The 22,964-nt window shown below is 42.3% G+C and overlaps 1 protein-coding gene across 10 annotated transcripts in view; it reads right to left on the bottom strand.

Moving 5' to 3' along the window:
- The window catches only part of ZBED1 (zinc finger BED-type containing 1), a 211,829-nt gene that overhangs the window by 139,302 nt on the left and 49,563 nt on the right, over positions 1 to 22,964 (bottom strand). For 9 of the 10 annotated variants that reach the window (XM_083802846.1, XM_083802837.1, XM_083802839.1 and 6 more), the window contains one exon: positions 17,577 to 22,435. The exons of the other annotated variant lie outside the window; for it this stretch is intronic. In XM_083802846.1, the coding sequence (XP_083658972.1) occupies positions 20,297 to 22,384 (2,088 nt within the window). In that variant the 5' untranslated portion in view covers positions 22,385 to 22,435 and the 3' untranslated portion in view covers positions 17,577 to 20,296. Of the gene's footprint in view, positions 1 to 17,576; positions 22,436 to 22,964 lie in introns of those variants that run through there. 10 annotated transcript variants of the gene reach the window in all.

The following is a 22,964-nucleotide window of genomic DNA, read 5'->3' as shown; positions in this document are numbered from 1 at the left end:
CACAAATAACAAGTCATGTGTACCAACGCTGGAAATTCATAAAAGCTCCGTCCCCCGTGCTTCAGCCGGGGATATCCTAAGCGGGAAGGCCCGTGCAGCCCGTGCACTGTGAGGCTGACATTCCCACAGCACGGCAGAGCCCCCAGACATGAGCAGGGTGGTCAGTCACTGCGCCAGCAGCAGCAATTCTCCTGGGCTGCCTGGACATCTGGGAATGCCATCGGCCAAGCCACCAGCTACCCAGGCAGCCTGGACCAGCAGCCGAAAGGCAGCAAGGCAGCAAATGAAAAAAAAAAACAAAAAAAAAAAAACAGGAGAGTGGGAGCTACAACAGCTAGAAAAGCAGCACACTCACCCTGCTAAGGAGCTGATGTGTGCCCTCATCTCTTTGCGACCTCATCAGTACAGGAACAATAGGAACAAGCAGTATTTCTTCAGATTTAGCAGCAAAAATCGGCTGAGACAAACTAATGCAATTATTTAAATTGCCAATTAAAACAAACAAACAAGCAAATTTAAGCCTGCTGTAAGGCTACAGCATTTGTTCAGCTTTTTGACAAACATGCCAGTTTGCTTATAGGGCCAAAATGATAACATTTGCAGGGAAGATGACAAGCCCTTCATAGAAGCCAGAGAAAGAAGTTTCCAAAACCTATTTCAGGACCTGTCCCTGGACATCTCATTTATTCAACTCAAGGGAAAGCCGACCTACAGAGGATTAATAAGCAGAGTAGCTTCTCCTCCCTCCCGTTCTATCTTTCATGAACACACTGGGGAGCTCTGTGAGGTCTTACATAGTCAACAAGTATTATTAGAGCTCACTATCACAGCAGTGTACCAAAAACACCCACAGCAAGACTGAACTGTGCTAAAAGAAATCCCCATATTAGGAAAGATGCAAAATAAACTGGAGCAGTAGTAAGAAGAGAGTTACAACACCACCATTACAGGACAAAAAGATGTATCTTTTGCTAAAGAAAAATAATGCTATCCAAAATAAGGCAGCTTTTCAGAGCAACAGCTCTTGGCATTCAAAAACCCAAGTCCCGTGATAACAGATCTCTCCAGCAACACTGGGGGGGTGGAATGCAGCACCAAAAAATTCATTTGCATGACACACCTATCTGCGTTTCTTCCAGTGATTCCTGGAAAGACGGGATGAATGCAGGAACAGGGAGAAGTGTGTGCATAAGGTAGGGCCAGGGAAGGAGAAGGGAGTATCAGCCTCTCAAAGGCGCGAGCTTTTTTGTTGCGAAGATGTCATTTCCAAGTGCTTCAACACCCTCTCTTCTCCTTTCCCCCAAGTATTTAGCTGGAAGAGACACAGCTCTAAGCAATTTCATGCACCTGAATCATAAATTTCTGTAGAGTGGTATTGCCCAAAAGGCAACAAAAAAGCCCAGCAAAGTGACCTGCACAGACAGCTTGGCCAACTGCTATTTATGGATCCAAATCAACCAAGGTTTGGTGGCAGGGACATGGTGCAAGTCAAGGCACCGTAACCATCAACTGGACAACTACTGCCAAAATCAAGAGAAAAAATATTTCCTCTGCACTTGCACATGTATTTTCAGTGCTCTGTTTTCTAGAGCACATGCCTGGAGTGTTGGCCAGTGGAAAAGTTTTACCTGGTGAGGAGAGCAGAGGGAAGCTGCATTTGTGCACATCTTTCTGCTGGAGCCTGAGTGCTTTTGGTTTACTTGTCAAATAGGATCCTCAGTAATATTGATCCCAGTCTTTTTGAAACTGCTAGACTCGCCAGAAGGGCTTCACAGAGAAACAGATAATTGCAGTTTTCAAAAACAATATATATGGTAATTCTCAGTACTAATTTGAGTTGTCTTCGTTCTGACTGTGAAAAACTTTTTCCTCCAATAAACTCCATGTAGACCTTCTGTGGTCAGCTTCATTTATCACACCAAGAATCCTGAATGTTGTCCCCTCGAGAAGGAGGAGGTTGAGAATGGAGAAAACCAAGGCCGATGGTTAATTTGGGAAGTTTTCTTGCCATTTCTGAATTGGGTTTCTCTAAGACAAAGGGATACAAAGTGGCAGTGAAAATTTTTTTGATGAGGCAAATATCTGATCTTTTTACAATACAAGTTCAGGCTGATTTTGACAGAGAGTTACTAGGAAATTTGATCCCAACCAATATGGAGCTACCCTAAGGTAAAAGAAAGAAAGAGAAGGGAGGGTGCAGGTTCTGAGTCCTAGATCTCACTCCTGGCCATGTTTGCCATGCTAGGGTACTTTGTTCGTTCAGCCAAAACTCATTTCAAGATAACAGATTTGAATCTGATTTTTACAAGTGCCAAATAGATAGATTGAACACACCATTATACAAATCAGACAGCTGGGAAATAACACAGTGTGCTATTAAACTCTGCTAAAAATTCATCAGGAATCCAGGTTTGCCCACAGACTGCTCTGGGAGAAAAATTCCCAACTGCATGAGTGCATGCATTTCTAGGAACAGGAGAGCACTAGATCCCTGGGAGGGGCAGAGGAAGAGGCTAAGAGAGAGAGAGACAGAGAGAAAAGGCAGAAAAGTTGCCTTAGATCTACAAGTGTAAATTATGTTAGTAAAGTTACAACTCTGCAAGTCCCATGCATCAAGCAAGTCCCATCAACAGCAAGCAACATCTGCCATTGCACGCTACTCCTTATCTTAAACATATTTGCTATTCCAGGCTTGAGCCAGTTTTTGCTGGAGAAACACCAGTCTCAAGTAACAAGAATATTTCAGATAAAGGCTGATACGTGTTGACAAACTTGTGCAAGAATATTTGGCACAGAAACACTCGCAATACACATGGCATATTTTCCTGAACTATGCAATCACTTTGTCTTGGGGACAGATGCCAACTGGGGACTAGGATGAGGCCATGAAACTCCTTCGCTTGGAAGAGAATGGAGGGCAACAAGTACAGGGTCATTGCAATAATGTGAGGAAACCCTGTCAATTATTTAGAGACACTGGATAGCCACACCCTGCATGTTAAATATCAATGGAATTGTTAAAAATACCAAAGAAGGGAACTCGATACTAAATACTAAAAGAAAGTAACCGTTCCCTACATATGCATATATTTAAAGAAACCATTTACCCATATCATTTCTTACATGGGAAAATACTATCACAAGAATAGAAAAAGACATATTTCCATTTGCCATGTATTCTCTGCCCTGCTTATCTTTCATTCCTTTTATATATTTACCTATTAAATATTACTCTTTGGCTTTCTTCTCTTTCTCTCCAGTCACACTAAAGATAGGGAAGTTATATACAGGTGTATCTTTAATTTAAGAAAAAGCATCTGGTTATCTTTTGAACAGATTTACTGATACTTACTCCCATACTCCCTCCCTCTGGGCAAATGTAACTGTGCAATACCTTAGGCAATGTCACTTTATGTAAAACTTCCCAATGCTCTTTAAGTCATGTCATCTTGTAATTATATTTTTTTCCTGTTGTGAAATAAGAGATGAAAAAGAAGAGCTCATCCCAGAAGATTTAAATACGGATAATGGAAATAGCTCTGCATAGTCTAGTACCTGGAAAATGAATTTTCCCATCCTGCAAAAGTTACAGGCAGTAGAAAAAATTTTCATTCTGCATCAGGATCCAAAGATTCTCCAGGCTTCAAGCTGTTACAAACAACTAATAGGTAGATGTAGCTCTATCTCAGAACTGTTTACATCCCTTAGGAGGTAAGAAACAGCTTCAAGTTCTTGCTCTCAGTCGGGCCTGACTGCCTCATCAGTTATACCCTGAGCATAAAAAAGCCTTCCCCATATAACTCCCATTTCCAGTTTCACCAAACATTTGCCATTTAAAGACACTTTGCTCCCTTCCCCACCCCCTAGAAGTTACCGATAGCTGTAGTATTTCTCCTTACCATGCTCAGAAAGCTGCTGGTCAATTTGTAAGAAGCAATAAATAGAAAATAAGGCAAAATGTAAATAATGTCAGAAAATGCCTTCTCTCAGAAAGTTCATAACCCAGCTATCAAAAAAAAAAAAAAAAGATAAACGCTATTGTTGTCTGCATGAAATGTGCCACAAAATTCTGAAAATTCTAACATTTCATGTCTAGCTGTGAAAAATTAGCATTTAAGTAATAGTTTTGTCCTAAAACCCAGGATGACAATAGTGACTTTGTTCTTTGAAGATCCTTTTTATTTTCTATCATTTCAAAGTGTCTATTACTCCATTATGAATGAAGTGTCACTATAAATGCCGGACTGATTGTTTCAAAAGAAAGACTCCACAAGAGGAAAAAGCAAACAAACAAATGAAAAAAAAAAAAAAAAAAAAAAAACAGACAATAATCAGATGCTACTCTTGATTTAATACCAGATCATAAAGAAATCAACCCAGGCAGCCAGGGCCCCACACCCTTCATGGAAGAAAGGTTCTGTCATAAACCCTGAAGTCTGGAGAATATTTACTACCCAAATGCAGAAAATCAAACATTCGTCTACACTTTCACATATAGAAACTGAAGCAAAGAGTGATCTACTTACTTATGGTCAAAGGAAATCCACACCAAAAGCAAAATATAGCTATCCGTTTTTTAGCATCTTACTACAGGAGTTAAAAAGTGAAAAGAAAACAATTCGTACTTTGCACTATGATGATTTTTCAAAAGACCAATATTTTATTTATAGTTTGCAAGACAGTGCTATTGTACTCCTAGATATCACAGGATATTGCATCACAAATCCCAATATCTTCGTTATAGCTTCTGTTTTTACTGCCTATAAATTTTAACACCTCTTATTCTGACCAAATACTATTAAAAGATTAAATTAGTTATTCCATCATTTTGTGCTCAGAGCACAGATGGGAAGATGCAGCTGGGCAACCGATACATCAGAAAAGTCGATTCTTTAAAGTCTTTATTTTTTAATTTCTTTTTAAATTCTTTTTAAATCTTTTTAAATCTTTTTAAAAATCTTTTTAAATTCTTTAAAGTCGATTTCCTTACTACATTACACTCTAAAAAAGGAAAAGAAAAAAAAAAAGTTGGCAAGATCATTAAGAGTAGTTTAAACTGCACCTTCTCTCTTCCCAGAGACAGGGAACATAATTTCCATATTCCAATCAAGCTTAAGAGCATACAGCTGAAGGTCACATTCAGATCTGCCTCTTCCAATAGGCAAAACGTTCTGCTGCCACTTCAGCCATCCCCTTCACTTCCCATGGCTTTAGAGTGATGGTATTTCCATAAAACATAAATAAGTAAGCAGAAGTCATGAGTTGGTATACAGGACTTGAAAGGTAATTGAAAGTTTTTGGAGTACTTCACTTCAGAAAGTCATGCAATCACTTCTGAATTGAAGTGCTTGTTATCATACACAAAGCTTCAGTAATTAGAATCAGGAAGAGAGGTACAAAGTGATTAGAGAATATTGGGAAAAATCTAGTTAACAGGAAGCACAGGACATGAACCAATTGGTATTTAAAGCTACCCTGAGATACCCTCAATTAATTAAAATACAAGATGTTAAAAAGCACATTTCCATACTATTAAAATCTTCAGAAGTGACTAACAATCAGGAGCCACTGCAACACCAACATTAATGCAAGATGATGCTCAGATGCTAGTAGGTTAATGAAAAAAATGAAAAATAGCCTTGACATCCCTTCCTCTCCCTCTCAGCCGCACCTTCCTGAGCATTGTTTCCACGCTCTTTAAACCAACTCCTGGATAATGTGTTTGTTCACATCCCCATTTGGACATCCCCTCGGCCCTCCACATACACACCCAAAATGGTGGCCCTGAGGACAGCAGGGCTCCTGGCTATGGCTGTGCGTTGCTCAGCCCTCCCAGGGCCACCACCCTGCCTCCAGAAGCACTAGTCAGTGATAGAATAGATACCTTTGCATGATTTGTTTTGTTTTTTAAAAGAGAACTATTCTTTTAGATGGGAGTTTAATTGAAGCCCCCTGAACCTCTGGATGGGGCAGTTTTCTTTATACAAAACTGCTTAAAAAGCAGTTCTAACTTGGAATGAGAAGGTACAAGTGACATGCATATTTTTTGTCTTCAAGACAACTGTAACACTTGTTTTCCAAAGATGGAATTTTATTCATTTTTCTCTTCTTTGATAACATGAGCAGGTCAGGAGTTTCAAATGGAGTACAGAAGTCCAAAGACAGAAAGGTCTCACCTCTACCATGTATAACTCCCTAATTCTCTCACAATAGCCTTTTTCTAGGAAAAGAGTCATTTCCTTTCAGACTCTTGTCTTCTTTCTTGACGCATGCTGAAGTGACCTCATGCTCATGCATATTCGTTCAATTTCCTTCTTATTCCTCATGAAATATGTACCAAAGTTTTTACAAGGAAGGTACCTGCTTTGCAGTAGAGAGAGCTAGTTGTTGTGAAAGATTTCGTAAGAAATTAGACATTTTTATTCCTCCGTGAAAAACTTATTTTCAAATGAAATTTTTATAGACCATTAATCTAATGCAGATCTACGGGACTCAGGGAATTAGTTAACTTCAAAAAGCAGCTACGGTGTATGCTCTATAATTGCTCTTCATCAAAATTCTCAAAGATTTTTAATACGCTGAGTTACCACACAGATTAAAAGCTCTTGAAGTATGCCTTAGTATAAGAAGCCATCATTCTATAGTATCATTACCTGCTATTAATTTTGCAATTAGAGAGTATCACATGCTGCTCCAAAGAAATGCAACCGTTCACAAAATGAGTCCCATTATTGATAATGCTCCGGGAGCATGACACAACATCCTATTTTTAACCCTTCACTTAATTACCTCCTATAAATAGCTTTCCCAAATTCTAAGGGAAAAGCGCATTTCTTACAGAGATATGTGACCTTGTGGACAAAAACCTCCCAGCCCCTGTTTCCAGGACCCTACGCTCTGCCTAGCCCGGCTGTCATCTCACCCTAGAAGTATCCGATCTTTCCATTTCAACCGAGGCATGGATCCACCCCAAACCAAACGGCCCTGCCATCTCTTGCTTTGTGTTAAATATTCTGGGCGTGATGCAGCCTTCCAGGGAGAGATTTCTTTTTCTTTTTCGTTTTATGAGGAAACGATACTTTGCTTATTCTGACAGGTCTCACAGCCCCTTCATCACACAAGGCTGACAGCTGGCTGATCTAGCGGAGCCACCCCTCAAAGGACAGACGAGCTGCAGCCGCTGTCTGCAGCACTCGTGCTACCCCCACATTAAACAGCAAAAAAAGGTACACCTGCATCTAACTTCTGTTTGATGCTCAATAATTAAAATCATTTGAATAAGACCTTTTTTTTTTTGAGAAGCATAAAGCAATTTAAGACTTTAAACGTCAGGGAAAAAAAAATTTATCTGGAAGAACAAAAGACTAGGAGCTTGCACTGGCTTGTTCGGCAGCTCTCTGCTGTTTCCAATATTTCTCTCTCTAGGGCTTTTTCCACGAACACAGGATGCCTGCACTTCAAACACAGGCCTGACGCTGAGCAGGAGTGCTCGTGTCCCCAGACCCAGCGGTGGCTCAGATGCCAGCCTTATATCCCCCGTCACAGCAGGCGGCCCGCGGCCGCTCGGCCTTCCAGAGGGGCTTCCCTGCAGTCACACAGAGGGCGAAAGGCAAGCAGCCGTCCGCCGTGAGAGCAAAGCGAGGCCCTCCCTCCTCCACGAGCTGGAGCAGCAGCGACCAGAACCCTTCCACAAGCGTATCTTTTGATATTTTCCATGCAGGAAACGGGGCAGCGCTGAGTTGTTACCACAGCTTTGTTCTGGCCAGTGCCACCAGCACCCACAGGCCTGCCACAGTTCTGGCTAACGTGCCTGCCTCCTGCAGCACTTCGTGGCCACCTGTGCTCTGGGCACTGCTTCTGGTATTCCCGTTTTTGCCTGGGGAGACAGAGAAACAGTGTTTTACTGACAGGCTGATCTTCTGCAAGTGCTGTCCTGCTAATACACGGAGTGCCTACGCCAGGGGTGCTTTGTCACGCATGGTAGCACCCAGGGGTCGACCCTGTGCAAAGCAGAGCAGGACCCATGTGTGTTCAGCCCAGGGAAGATCTGCATTCGGATAAAGCCAAGGTCATCACAGCTAAACAGAGCCAGACGTTATCACGGGTAATACGAAGAGGATGCGCAGAACAGCTCTCCAGACACACCACCTACCCTCCTTCGATGGCAATGACACTTCTCCAGAGGGTGAGGGCCCTTCTCCAGCCTCACCAGGAGCAGACAGGAGGAGATCTCAGCATCTCCTCCACCACAGCGTCCAGAGGAAGACACTCCAGCCCAACTGCGACACAGACCCCAATTCATTTGCAAGCAGCAGATTACTTTTGCAGATACACTGCAGACAGCCATTTATCACTGTATCAGAACTACGTGTATATATGTGTGTGTACATATATATACATACATATGTATACATAAATATATACTTTTTTTTAAAGAAGAAAAAGACAAAATTGGATTAGAAGACTGGAAAAATTCATGCTTTTCAATTGTATGTCTGGAATATTTTGTGACTGGTTTCAATTAGCAAATGGAGGTGGAAGAGATGGGTATATATTACATTTAACAGTAAAAATCCCAATAGAAGTCATTAAATTAGTGCATAGACGAGAATGTATGTCACTGTAGGATAACTCTAATGGGCACGCTCAAGCTAAAATCCATGCTAAAATGTTGCCCGCCTATTTCATTTTTTTACACTCACTTGTCTGTATCCGAAAATATTCCTTTTCTCCCTCCCTGCAGTGCTGGATGACTTCATATAATGAAAAAAGTATATACATATAAAAAAAGAACTAGCTGACAAAAAGAGCCCATGAAAAAATACAGAAGGAATAAAATTATGTGTCTAAAAATGAGTACAAAGAACTCTGTAGCTGCTACAAGATGCTCATGTTATGTTACCGATGACAGTATACACAACTTTTTAAACCGGCTTCTGAGTTGGGTTAGTTGCTCTTTAAGTATCTGTGTCATATAATTAGGAAGTACAACATCATCGAGATAACACAGATTTTTGCATTTCTTGACCTTTTTCCTGATAATTTTTAGCAGACTATTTAACATTAAAATCACATGCCGTGTAATGCAGTGAATCCAGTTATGAATGCACAAGTAAGACTGGCACATAGGCGCTGACATTAATTAGCACGAAAGTACTCTAACAGGCAGAAGATTAGATGACATCTGTATTCACACTGGATGACTTTATTCATCAACAATATGTTACTTTGGAAAAATACGTCCAAAAAGCACTTTTATATGTGCTGTGAGATGTATTTCGTAGCACAAGTGTTCAATTTTCAGTTCTTCAAGTCATATCCAGTTACCAAAAATCTATGACTTACTGCTCTGAAGGCATTCAAACTGTGATACGTTCACTAAAAAAAATTACAAACTCATCTCTTCACTCTGTCAGTCCTGGCTTGCAAAAAGTATAGTGCCAGTAATGTTATATTTATACTTAGAAAGTCACTTTCATTCTGTGTAATATGTAGACCGTTACATCCTTTATAAGCCATTTGCAATAATACCACTGAACCTTTTTCAAAGAACCAGGTTTTGACTCCAACTGATTAATAATTTCCTTAGCCAGGAACAGTTGACATGATTGTTAAAATACTGTTATACGGAACTATCTGGTTTTGTTTTAAAAATAATCTGTTTAGGGCAGAGAGCATTTGGCTTTCTAAAGTACTCGGTGTACAAGCCCTAATATCCACTGCTTCAGTACAAATTCCCAGGATGAAGCATCCATCACCTTTTGCTGCAGCACACCACGCCTGGGCAGCTGTAGGTGGCAATCAAACCACTGCCCGGAGCACTCCATTTAGAAACACCGTAGTAGATTAAAAACTTAATCCCGAACTCATTGAACACTCACAAGGCTCATTAACTTCAATCCCTGGTTGGTGTGAGTGAGAAACACAGGCTGGAGATCCGAGGTCAGGAGGTGACCGAGTTTTGTTTTAATCCGGTGGGACTTAGCTGTATCACGCCCTCAAAGCTAACACGCCCTCACTGAAGAGAACTCAGTGCAGACGTTATAGGAGGTAAGCTATTTCCTCATATAGTTTGGGGGTTATAGTTATATCACCATGGTACCAATGCATCAAAAATAATAATTAAAAAAAAAAAGGTTTCTAACTGTTCCCTCAACATCCTCTTTTAGACACAAGTTCAGCGCATTTTTTTTAGGTCCAAGTTTCCTTTTTTTTTTTTTCTCTTCAGGCTCATTTAAAGTATTGAGCAACGTTAACAATCATGTTTAGACATTCCCTCAGACAGTGAAACTTCCGTGTCTCAGAAAGCATACTCTACCAGAAAATAGTAACACCACAAAAAGCAGAATCACACCAGAGCCACCCTCTGTGCTCAGCAGTACACAACCCTGCGTGCATTCTGGGTGGGAAGGGATTTGTAGTTTTCTTGCTCAAACAATTTTCTGTGAGGCATCAAACTTCTCCTAGCAGAGCACAAATACAATGAAAGGAATGCAAACACTATTATTTTACTTTTTTTTTTTTTTTCCAGATTATTTTTTTCAGGAACGGTAGCTTTCAAATATTTTTTCTTGCTGTTGATAACCCCATTTAAACCTTGCTCTGTTGCACCACGTCGGTAGATTTAATTTCAAACACTATGATAAAGCCACAAACCAAAAATCAGTGTCAGTAACTGTATCTGTAATTTAGAAACTGCAAGGATGGAAAGCTTGAAACTGAAAACACCAGTTTCCAAAAATGGCAGGGGGGGAAGGGGGATACATACGTCTAATTATTACATTTTTACTCCATAACTGCCCACATCTTGAATCCTGTTCTGTCTGCAAGACAAGGAAAAAAGCCATAATCCTAGTAACAAAGATATCAAAATATTCCATAAGGCCCTATTTATTCAGTGTGTTAAAAGCTACATCAAAACCGATCTGAACCAAGAATTTCACGTCAGTGCCCACATAACTTCAGTATTACTCCAGCCCTGGGTGCCCGAGCCCAGGTAAAGGACTTACCCATTCCCTTCCTTTCCAGGGAGGGGACAGCATCTGAATGCTGTAAATAAGCTGCCGTGTTACGGTTTGACTACAGAAGGATCTCTAAGAATAGCACCGTGGGTTTGCAGCCATTTCCTTCTCTCTTCCGGCCTTGCAAAACTTTACTGGGCTGCTTCAGCGCTCACATCTACGCCAACTAAGATTTCTGATTGTGCAACTTCTCCCAAGCGGGCAGACTCTTGCTGGAGTCCACACGAGGCCCTTGTGTGACCGCAGACCCCCACTCACGCTGCTGACCCCGCAGCAAGCCTCCGTGGTCCCCAGCTGTGCTTCCACAAGCTCTGCTGTCTCCAGATGGTGTGCACTGGATGGAAGCTGGAGAACAACCCTTCCCACGGTGCTACGGATCAACTACACTTCATGGCTTGGTTTGGTTTGGTTTTGTTTGGTTTGGAGTTGCAGCATTAACTTAATGCTAACAGGGTTTTTTCTGCCACCCAAATGTGCAGATCCTACTCCAAACAGCCCCCCAGAAGCAGAGACACTGAGTTACTGCCCAAGTTTCCCACTACCCAACTGGCTAATGCTTGGGGTGAAGTATCATGTGCAATGGCATAGGGCTGACATGAAATCAATGGTGACATAAGACTTACACAAGAACAAAGAGGATGGGGGAGACCTGGAAATCCTGAGTGAAGCCCAGAGAACCATAGTCAACCAACTCTAAATGAGAAATATTAAATAGCACCATAAGGAAAAGACGGAGGAGGAAAAAAGAAGTATATAATCAGAAAGGAAACAGGAAGAAGTGATGCTGCAACAGGGAATTTTACACAGAGAAAAGGAGCAGCTTAGCACTTTACTGTCCTTTACAAGATACCATCTGCCCATCTTTACACCAAAATGCCCTACTAGTACAAATGTGATGCATTGCCTAGCTCTGAAATCTCACTGTGCTTCAGCTGCTAAGCTTCACAGACACCCAACCTTCCCCCCATAATGTTAGATTTTGCCCTATATGCCTTAGAATCACAGAATCGTTTGGGTTGGAAGGGACCTTAAAGATCTCCCACTTCCATTTGGGTTTTGTATCTAAAAAAGCACTGCATACAAAACCTACATCAAACCACCACTACTTAAAAGATATTTAAAGAGAGTTACACCTGGGATGCAAGTATTTCAAGTGGTTCAGAAGGCAGAGCATACAAAACGGATTGCTTTAAGGATTAAATCCCTAAATCTATATTTGCACACCTAACTGCAGGAGCTACGTTTTCTGAAATGCCAAGGGTTGGAAGTATAGTTTTTAGGCCACATTGTGCAACATCTTGATCTTAGCCTCAGAATGAATATGAAAGAATGAATCATTTGTAGCCTTGGAGCTTGCAAACTGATCACCCAGCAGTGCAGTTATCTGCCCGATCCTCTTCTGAGAACGGTTCACCAGCCGAAGGCAGGAATAGCATCATGGGAAACGCCCTGACCCATCTCCTTCCTTCAAGCAAGTGCAGACCAGAAAGCAGCCCCAGCAACACAAAAACACAGCAAAAACATGACGGAGGAATCTGTATCCCCTCTACAGAGCGTAGCAAATCTCCTAAACAGCCTGAAGAAGCATAGCCAACAGACCGAAAGTTGCAGACTGAGCTGAACCAGTCACTGGAGGAAGAATTCACCAGTCTACAAGTACTACAAGCTACTTCAGATCCTGCCTCTGGGTAAAAAAAAAAAAATACAAAGAAATTATCTTCCATCAACTCTAATATACTTTGCCAAAAAAGGCACAAAGAGTGTATGCAATACTCTTAACAAATGACAAATAGTCTCTCCTCCTCGCTGTGAATTTCCCTCTCCAGGAAGAACTCTGCAATCTTACCATCAACCGAACATCAGCTGAAGTAATGAAGGGGAGGTGGGGTGGGAAGCGCAGGGCATGAAAAAGGTGGTGGTTTTGTTTGTAAGGCTACCAAAGACCCAGACAATCCAAGCACCTTAAATTCACCTGAGGATTGCTCCACACTTTGAGGCACCACACACACAAGGTCGCTGTTTCCCACCTCACACCTCAGGCCAGGCATGCAGAACTCTCCCAGCAGCAATGCCATTCTTCCCCCCATAACGCTACGCAACAGGGTAAGCTCAGTATCATCCTCATCCTACTGTTCATGCAAAACAGTTGGAAAACCACATATAATGCATGTGAACTTCCACCCACTTTTACCATGTCTTGAAAGTATGCAGATAATATTTTTCTACTCCTGTATTTTGTATATAAGCATTGCACAGCAAACCCTAGCACTAACGTACATGCTCACTGCATAGGAAATAAAGCAGGACTGAAAATAGAGACAAGAAAATATACATATTGCACACAACAGGCTCAGCACAAGTTATTGACTCATCCCAAGATTAGCTCATTCTCACTATAGTGCTCACTCCCTTAAGGCCTCCCAGATGTATCACCAGCAGCGAGGTCTCTGGTGTGATGCCTGGGAATACGTCTCTTTGGTCAACCAGGGAAGTCGTGCGAAGTATCACTTGGAAACAGCCATTTCACCCTGGGCTTTCAGGTCCTAAACAACCGATTACAACAAGAAATTGTTCTTCTCTTGCTCCCCCCTATCTTCTTCCTGAAAACACTCTCTTGCCATTGCAGAGAGCAGTGCTCGGAGATGGCAGAGCTCATGGCCAGCAGCATGAAAACACCGAGAAGCGTGCAAAGCATTTGTTTTATGCAGTCTGAAGTGGCAGATTATGAGCAGATTAGTGATTTCGTATTTTTTAATGTCATGATTTCAGAGGGCCTATGTGAACAGAAACACAGAACGAGTAAAGACAGTTTCCTTACAAGCTCTCATGAGGAAAAGTGTAATAAAAGAGAGCAACTGTCATGTGTGGAGTAACGCTACGGCTCTGACATGTAGGTCAATGAAAGAGAACTGCTTTACTTCTCAAAATTACAGGTTTGTCCTTGAAAACCTCACATGTGCCACTCTAGATTATAAAAACTGTAGGAACTTCAGATTGCTGTTACATTATTTTTCCTACTACCCTCTTTGTTTCTCTCAGCTTGAACAGAGAAGCAAGATGGACCCACTTCCTATTTGTTCTCATTAATGCAGCAATTGAGTTTTTTAGACTCAGTTGTGATTAGGTTCTTTCTGTTCATCTAAGTTCTGCTGTGTGCTCAGGAAACACAAGTCTGGGGCTAAACCACTCAGTGTGCCCATCACACCAACTCAGAGCAAACTTGACTGGCACCCATAAAACAGAACAGGGCATTGTCTGTAAAAGCACTTTATTTTTCACTCTCTCTCACACACACACATCAGAAAACTACATTTGAGAAAATAAAGATTTTGTTTGGAACACAGCATTTCTGACGTGGGGCTGGATGTTTCTGGCATGAGATTTCCTGACACTGGCCTGACACCACACTTGTTAGGACTCTAAGATCCTATCACTATAACCTCACTGATGACTCATGAGAAAAAGCACACCAATGAAAACAGATTTAAACCCTTTCAGTCATGGTGTCTATAAAAGAAGAGCAAAACGCCAGGATACAAAACGTGTAAAATTTAAAAGCAAAGCAGCATCCATCAGAGAAACAAAAGATGAATTTCTCAGTCATGATTGCAAGTATTTGCGGGAAATGACATATTCAGAAAATCATATGCAACAAAAGAAACTACTTAATAATAAAAAAAAAAACCTTATTCTGCATTGCTTAGGGAATCACAGTTCAACATGACATTGTGCACATGCTGCTATGGACACATACAGAAAGACTTTCAGTGCACTCAGTAAGCCAAGGATGTTAATTCTCTACAGATGTAGTTAGATAAACTATAATACTATCACAAACATCTATGGGTGCATTTTAATTAGTGTTCTACCTAAGAGTGTTAATAAAGGCAACATTTCTTACTTATTTTATTTTCAAATAAAATTATCTTCTCCTGCCTCTGGTGTCTTTAAAAATACCCAGACCTGCTTCTGACAGTCTGCCTCTGGCTACAATGTCTAAACAGTAAAACCACTCCAAATGTTATCCCAAAAATATCTATCAATGAGGAACTGCAGCTTTACTCCATACCAACGTAAGTGAATTACTGCACAAGAACAGGCTGCTAAAGCAGCATGTGTTCGAAGTCGAAATGAAATAGATCCGCCACTGGCCGCACGCCTCTGCGCGCCTCCTTTACGCAGCTGGAACAGAGGCAGAGGAGCATAAAAAAGATACAGTGGGGGGTTGAAGTCATTGGAAATAAGTACCAGCTGTAAGGCACGGAAAGCAGCATCCACGTGCAGCAGGCAATCGCCTCTCCAACTTCTCTGAACAAAATACCAGAGCTACGTCTGATTACCTCTTCAAAGCATGGCAGATGGAAGCGTCGCTCTTTTGAGCAGTAACCTTTTCTTCCAGCAGCAAGGTAAATCAATAGCACCCTGCACGGAAATGTCAATATAAACGCTCCAAATTTGTAATATTAACATTTCAGAGTCTGAGGACATCTTGTTTGAAAGTGGTTTCTGCAATAGCCTTTATATTTTTTAAAAGATCCAAATCAAATTTTATCGGTGAAGAAGTTTTTAAAACACAAGCTAAGCTGAAAGGCAGTGCTTTGTCTTTTCATGTAAACTTAATTCCTTTGTAGCATTTTAACCCAACTCCAGCGGCACTGAGAATGACTGTAGAAACAGTACAAATCTATTTAATCAATCTTTATTGTTCAACCTAAAGGAAATGCTTTTTATGGAAAATTACACAGCAACTGCAGGGATGTCTTGAAATTCCAGTTTCAAAACTATGAAGTTTGGAAGGGCTCTACTGATGTGCTTTTAAGGCAGACATAAAATTGCACTGTATCATTAACTTCTATCTACAGCACCAAATAGAAATTTTATTAAAAGAGTAAAAACAGTGTCTGTAATTTCCCTACATCTCCTAAAAACGCAAATACATCCAGAATATAGCAGACGACCAGTAGTTTGGAGGAAGTATGGCCACACAGACCATTCAGTCTTGGCCTGCAAAAACAAAAACAAGAACAAAAAAGGAACAGCCACAAAACCTAACCCCCCCAGGAGCCAAAGCACAAGAGTCTTCCCAGGATACCAAGAAAGACAGCCTGTGCCACACAGCGCTGTGCCAACAGAGCCAGGCCACCGCTCTTCAGGAGACTTTCCTCCAAGAGGCACATACAGAAATGGAGACCACAGACGCGAGTAAGGTGTGCGGAGATGAAAATGCAATTTTTCCTGTATAAATCATGCTTTACCCAACTGTCATGGCATATGTAAAATCCGCGACTTGTTAAAATCCACGTGTCCTCTCCTTCCGAAATGATGTCCTCAACCAGCCCCTTCTTTTTCAGCTTTGCCATGGAAAGGACAAAGCCATGCAGACCTACATCTAACTCCTATGCTGCCAGGGGTCCCATAGAGTATTGCAACCAGCCAACCAGCATCGGTTCATTTTGCTTTTCATATTCCTGCCTGCATGCAAATGCTCCTGTGCAGCTAATTGGACCACGCTGATATTAACATAAGGAAAACTTCCAACTTTAAAAGAGGCAGGCCAGCACCATCAGATTCCTGGAGTATTAAAAATGATGGAAAATTGTGTGCTACAAGGGTTGTGTTTCTTCTTGTTTCTGTCCTGTTGGTGGCAGCGGGTTGCGGTGATGGGGGCAGCAACACCACCTCCTGCAGTCAAGCTCTTCTTCACTGGGTGAAATGAACGTGAACGTACTGCGAAACGGGAAGATGATTGCAGGCATCTCCAGCTCCACTGCTCTGAAAGGTTTTTTAAGATATTCACTTGGGGGCAGGAAACGTTTTATTAAGCAGCCTTGGCAAGACAGAGCCCTAATTGCAGCAAGATCCTTGATACGATGCTGCAACAGAAACTTAAATTAATGTGCCCTTTCTGCAAATAATCCAAAATTTGATGTCCTTACTTAATTTAAACTAAGGAAACTCTAATACAATTTGCTGGAAAAATTCACCTTTTCAGCCTCAGTTTGGTTCTGTGTGTTCCTTTTGGCTTTGTCATAAATCCTGGTGGTACAAAGGTGAAATGCCTCTCAAGACCGGTCGCTCAAGAAAACTCCTTCTAGTGACGTTGTTGGTCACAAGAACCCGCACCTAACCCCTCGAGTTGTGACCCTGAATTGGGAACACGTAGCTGTGGCAACAGGTAATTTCTCTTCTTTTGACTTAAAGTATGCATTTTGAAGGCATATTGAAAAAGTCACTTTTCCAGCATGAGAGTACTCAAAAGTTGAAGTTTATCTATTGCCCCTCCAAAAAGATGCCTCAGCTGTACCAGAAAGAAATGGAAACATCAGACTGTGGATTCAAATTAGCTGTCAAGAAACATGAACATAAATCTGACTTAATAGCATAATTTGGAAATGCATTCTGGGCCCACCCTTGGCAATAACTTAACTCCCGTTGTAGCAATATTTAAAATAGCTCTGCAACTTGGTTTCCCCACCCAACCAAACAGAAAAGTATACTGTTAAATGAAAAACACCACACATATTTAAGCAAGAGAAACTGTCTAAACTTCTGACGTTTTTCATCGTCATATTTTTTTAATCCAAAAGATTTATACAGCTTTTTTTTTTTTTTTTTTAATAACTTACAGGATCAAAAGGAAAATAAATGCATAGCTTCAAAACCTTAGAATATAACCTCCCCTCGTTGCGAAGAGTTCAAAGTCATAAAGTGCTGCAGATATGAACACACATGAGACAAATACTCTAGTAACTAACTTATTTTTCTGGTTTATTTAACAATATTCCAAGCTTAGAACATTAAATAAAAATCTCACAAACAACGGGTAGAACTAACAATGGCTTTGTTTTTCCCCTACCCCCCTTTTTTTATTTTTAAGAGAATGCCAAGACTTCTCAATTGAACCAACTACACCTTTATTTTGGATACCAAAAAAATATCTATATAACTAAGGGACACTAGGAGGGAGAGAACAGTGCATCGCACTGCTCTCGGCACAGCTGGGCGAGGAGCGAGCCAAGCCATAAGCCTCGCTGCGTGCTTTCTGCCCCAGGGGGACGAAGCGCTGCCCCAGGCTCGTCCTGCAGCCCCTGGCATCGAGGGCGATGCACGTGCCTCACGCTGGCGTCCTGCAGCTCCCTGGCAGCAGATGGTGGTGGAAATGGGCACGGCGGGCGCTCACAGGGCCTTAAAACCATTTCTGCACCTTGCTCCCTTCCTCGACTCGACTTTGCGGCCCTCGTGGACAGCCTTCGCGCTGCATCTTGGGCAATCGCAGCCGCCTCTGCAGCGCATCCACACACCCCTTCCTGCCACGCATGGAGGTCTGACACCTGCAAAAACTACCAGACCAGCACATAAACAAGCGGTATGGTAGCATATTCAATTCCAGCACCATTCCCATTTTCACACGTTCCTTCTGGCCAGGCCCTCTCTACGAGTCTGTGGATGCTACAGGGACAACAAAATCAAGACTTCTTCCCCGGTAACGGTTACGACCAGTCTTATGACTGGCCTCTCTCCAGAAAGGCCATGCTTACACAAACATGCTATATTAGCCGTGGCCTTTCCCATCCCTAGACACCTCGCACGTTTCTAGCAGCAGGGTCATCGAGACCACCGCCGGCGAGCAGGTCGGAGTCCGCTCTCCGCAGCTGGGCAGAGAGCTCCCGAATTTGCCTCACTTAATTTTTTGACTCCTTTATAGACAGATGGGAAGGGCTGGCATCTGAGTGGGTGAGTGACTCTCCCAGAACAACTCAAGCTGGGAGATTTCGAGTGGGGGGCGAGATGCCTGCCACAAAAAAACATCAACCCTTGACTGTCACTGGGCAGACACAGGATTCCTCCTCCACGCCGCACAAAGAAATGCTGGCTGCCACCCCACTCTGTGCCACGTGTGAACTAGCATCGTATTTATGACCTGCAGTATTTCCTAAAAAATGTGGGGTTTTGGTTGTTGGATTTTTTTCTTTTTTTCTTTCTTTTTTTTTTTTTTTTTTACCAAGTTCTCAAAAGGGCTCAAAACTTTTAGGCCTAGAGACACAAAGGAAACAATTGCAATACACAACAACTAATCGGAAACAGTACTCAAACATTTGACTGGACCAGACTAAAGTCCACTCTACAAACTGAAACAAAAAAAAAGAGACAGGAGAAAAAAAAAAAAAAGTTTTTAAGTGCTAACGTAACAAGAAACAATCCTAAAGACTCACCGGATACGTGTAGGGAAACGGAGGGGGCGCCCTCTTTTAAATATATTTACATAATTATTAAAGCTTTTTATTCTGCTTTTCTCACCAACAAAACTTCCTAGCTACCGTGGGCAAAGTGCCCGCTTAAATTAAAAGGTTAAACACTTTATAACACACGCACACAGAGTTAGACCCGTGGCCCTGGCACGCCTCCTGCCTTCACTGCTCTGCTCCCCAGCTGTAGGCTGCCGCCCGCCTGCGCCCCGCGTGCTACCGCCAGGGCTCGCCCGGACAAAAAGGGGCTTTGCCATTTAGCTGCGACAGCTCCACGGTAAAACCCAACCGATGTGGACACAGCAATACCAGTTCGGAAGCGTTTATACCATTTATACCGCACTGGAAAGCCAAATAAATTGCCCCAGTGGAGGTGCATCCACACTACGGCCTATGCCAGCGCGACACCGGTGAAAATAGTAACATAGTCCCCTAACTGACAGAATTACACCAGCTGATCTTTTCTAGCACAGACCAGGCCTAAGATATGAGGTAGTGAAAAAGAAAATCAGGCTCAAGATCTTTTTTTCATTCTATAGCATCGACATACTCTAAAAGTCTTTGCTGCTCTGATTTATGGAATTTAAGAATAATGTTTTAAAATCCAAAATTTAAAGCTAACGCCCTAAGTCACGTGGGATTTATAATTGGAGGCATGGAACTTAAAAAGTCCCTTGCTCAGGGTCTTAATTCAGGAAAAATATTTTCATTACAGACAGCACATAAGCATGTGTTTCTCTCCCACTGAAGCAAGCGGAAAGGAAGCACAGGGCTAAGTGCTCTCTGAGATCTGGGCCACAGTCAGAAATCACGGTCTTTGTAGCATTTATTTCCTCATTCATTTCAGTGCTGTTTAATCACAACTCATTCATGTTTTAAGACAGTGGGAAAAACATAGACAATGGAAGCTAAATCAAGTTTGTTACAACTGTTCAATATTTACAGCATTCATAGCATAAACAGAAGTATTTTTGGTAACTTAAGACAAATACCTTTTTCTTTGTTATTAAATGTACCACAGTAGTCCTGTTAAACAAACCCACTGTCTCGGATATTAAAGAAATTGTTGTTTACGTTTACCGAGTCATTTAAATTAAAAATCTGTTCCTGTTCCAAACCCCATTCTCCTTCGTCTTCATCCTCCGGTTCTGCCTCGGACCCATTCCGAGTGTTTTCGTACAAAAAGATCTGCTCGTCCACGTGCGCTGGGGCTAACCGGTTTCTCTTTGCACTGACAACGTTAGCAGAGGAACCAAAAAGGCGTTCAGGAAAGACCCTTGTGGCCAGAATACACCAGTATTTTTGGAGAACCTTTGGTAAAACTGGAAACAGCGCTAGTCTGTCAGACCACCACTTTAGCGGGTCTTCATTCAAACCAAGGACCTTTTGCGACTTAAAGTTGCTCAACTCCTCAACAATCTGAGCGTGCCATTCCTCTTGGTCTTCCACACCTCCCGTCTGGCAGAAGATCTCTGCAAGCATGTTGTTGATCACGCTAGTAGGAGGAGGAGTGGAGGAGATAATTATTTTTTTCACCGGGGGCTCTTCCGAAACCGCAAAGAACTTTTCTTCAGTCCGAAAGGTGTTTTCTTTGACTTTCTCCAGCAGGCTTTTTGCTTCTTCCACCACTCTGTTTTCCACCTGCTGCCGCTCAAAGGCTGAAAGAAAAGGCAGTTTTTTGTAGCGAGGATCCAGGAAAGTGGCAACGTTGAGGAACATGTCTATTTCCGGGGTGTGCTGGTAGGTGGTCGACAGCTCCTTCGCTATTACCTCCTTCGCCATGCTGATCTCTTTCAGATCGTTCTCTTTGATGTTCAGGGTGGTATTCAGAAGCATGTGGAGAAGCGGCTTCACCATACTGATCGTTGGGTACTTGGAAGCGGACATCATCTCCGCAACCTGCTTGAAAGGCTGCAGCAGCTCCACCAGCCCTTCGATTGTGTTCCACTCGCTGGCCTCTAGCATGAGGTGGTGGTTGTTGCTGTCCTCCACGAGAACGGCGGCGATGACGAACTGCTGCTCCTTGAGGCGCTGCAACATGGCGAGCGTGCTGCCCCACCAGGAAACGCGATCGCTCACCAGCATGCAGTGGAGAATATTCTGCTGCTTCTGCTTCTCGCTCAGCATATACATGGCCATGGTAGACTGCTGAAAATACTCCACCAGTTTTCGGCACCTGGCAAGAAGGCCGCAGAGCTTCGGGAGCTGAAAAGCTTGTTGTATTCCGGCATTGAAAGTGTGCCCCAAGCAAGGCATCTGCACTGGAATATCTAGGAGAGAACAAGCTTTCACAATGTCTTTACTGTAATCTGTCGTAGCACCAAAGACTTTTGTATTGATTCCCCATTCGATGAACGTTTCGTAAAGGACTCGGGTGATAGTCTCTGCAGTATTATCCTCTGGTACTTCAAACGTTTTTAAGCACCGTGAGTTAACCGCCAGGCAGTTTGAAGGACTGCTGCTGAGAAAGTGAACTGCGACAGTTACGTACGACCTGTTCTGGTTTTCGCTCCTCCACATGTCCGTGGATATGCCGCACCACAGAACGTCGGTGAGCTCCTTTAAGACGATTTCTCTAATGGCGTTGTATTTTTCAGGAATAGCTTTTGTACAGAAATACTTCCGGCTAGGAAGTTCATACCTGGGATCGGCTGTTCTCAAGAGGGCCTTGAAGGTGGGCTCATCGACGATGGAGGCGGGATACATGCCCTCACAGATCAAGCTGATGACTGCGGACGTCAGTTCCTGATGCTTTTTGTTTTCGTAGTTCTGGTAGGTCTTCATGATGAGACTGTCCTGAACAACCTGCTGCGATGATTCTGGCTTGATTTTTGAAAAGGCAGTAGCAAAGGCCTCCCTCATCTGCTCGGTGTTGCTTTTCACAAACTCACAGAATTCGTCGGGGTGGTTTTTCTCGAGGTGGTAGGAAAGGTTGGACGTGTTCCCTGAATAGGCGATCTGCGCCATGCAAATACGGCAGTAGATTTTCTTCCACTGTAATATGCATCCTTCTGCATTGGTATCAAAACCAAAGTACTTCCACACTTTACTCTTTGCTCTCGGATGAGCCACTAACTTTAGGTCTGATGGGGAACCTTCTAAACTTTTATTCTCCATTGCTTCTTGGCCACCGTCCCACCTTTTGATCCTTCACTCATTAATGAGTACCTGATAAAGGCAGTAAGATAAAGATACGATGAGAAAGCACAAGTTTGACCACACTTAACTACGTGAAATCAGTGTTTCTCTGAATATATATCAAGAAACCTACCTTACTAATTACATTTGCAAATTTAAAGATGAGATTTGCAGGAAGTGTGACCTACAAGAAGCCCATTAAAATGTCAAAAATTAAAAAGGTTTTTTAATACAGCACATTTTGCTGTGAAACTGAGCTAGAAGATCTGAGTAAATCTTGTTTCTGGAATTACATAATTCTCGGTAGAGGAAGCATAACAATTGCCACACAGTTCACACATGATTGTCACACAAGCCAGACCATTTGCTATAGTGTTTTCCTGTCCCCTAGGCCCCTAAGTTATAGTTAGGGCTCGACTAACATCCTCTTGCCTAAGGGTTTCTGAACTTCACTACGAATGTTTATTTCAAATGAAACCTGATACTGAAAGGAGCAAAGGTTTTATTGTTTGTTTGTTTTGAAAGAAGCTGTGTTAGCTCAAGCTAACTGTCCCAGGGT

Source organism: Anser anser (assembly GCF_964211835.1).
Source record: "Anser anser genome assembly, chromosome: 1".
Classification (NCBI taxonomy): Eukaryota; Metazoa; Chordata; class Aves; order Anseriformes; family Anatidae; genus Anser; species Anser anser.
The sequence above is the reverse complement of the archived record's forward strand: the minus strand, read 5'-3'. Positions and strand labels throughout refer to the sequence as shown.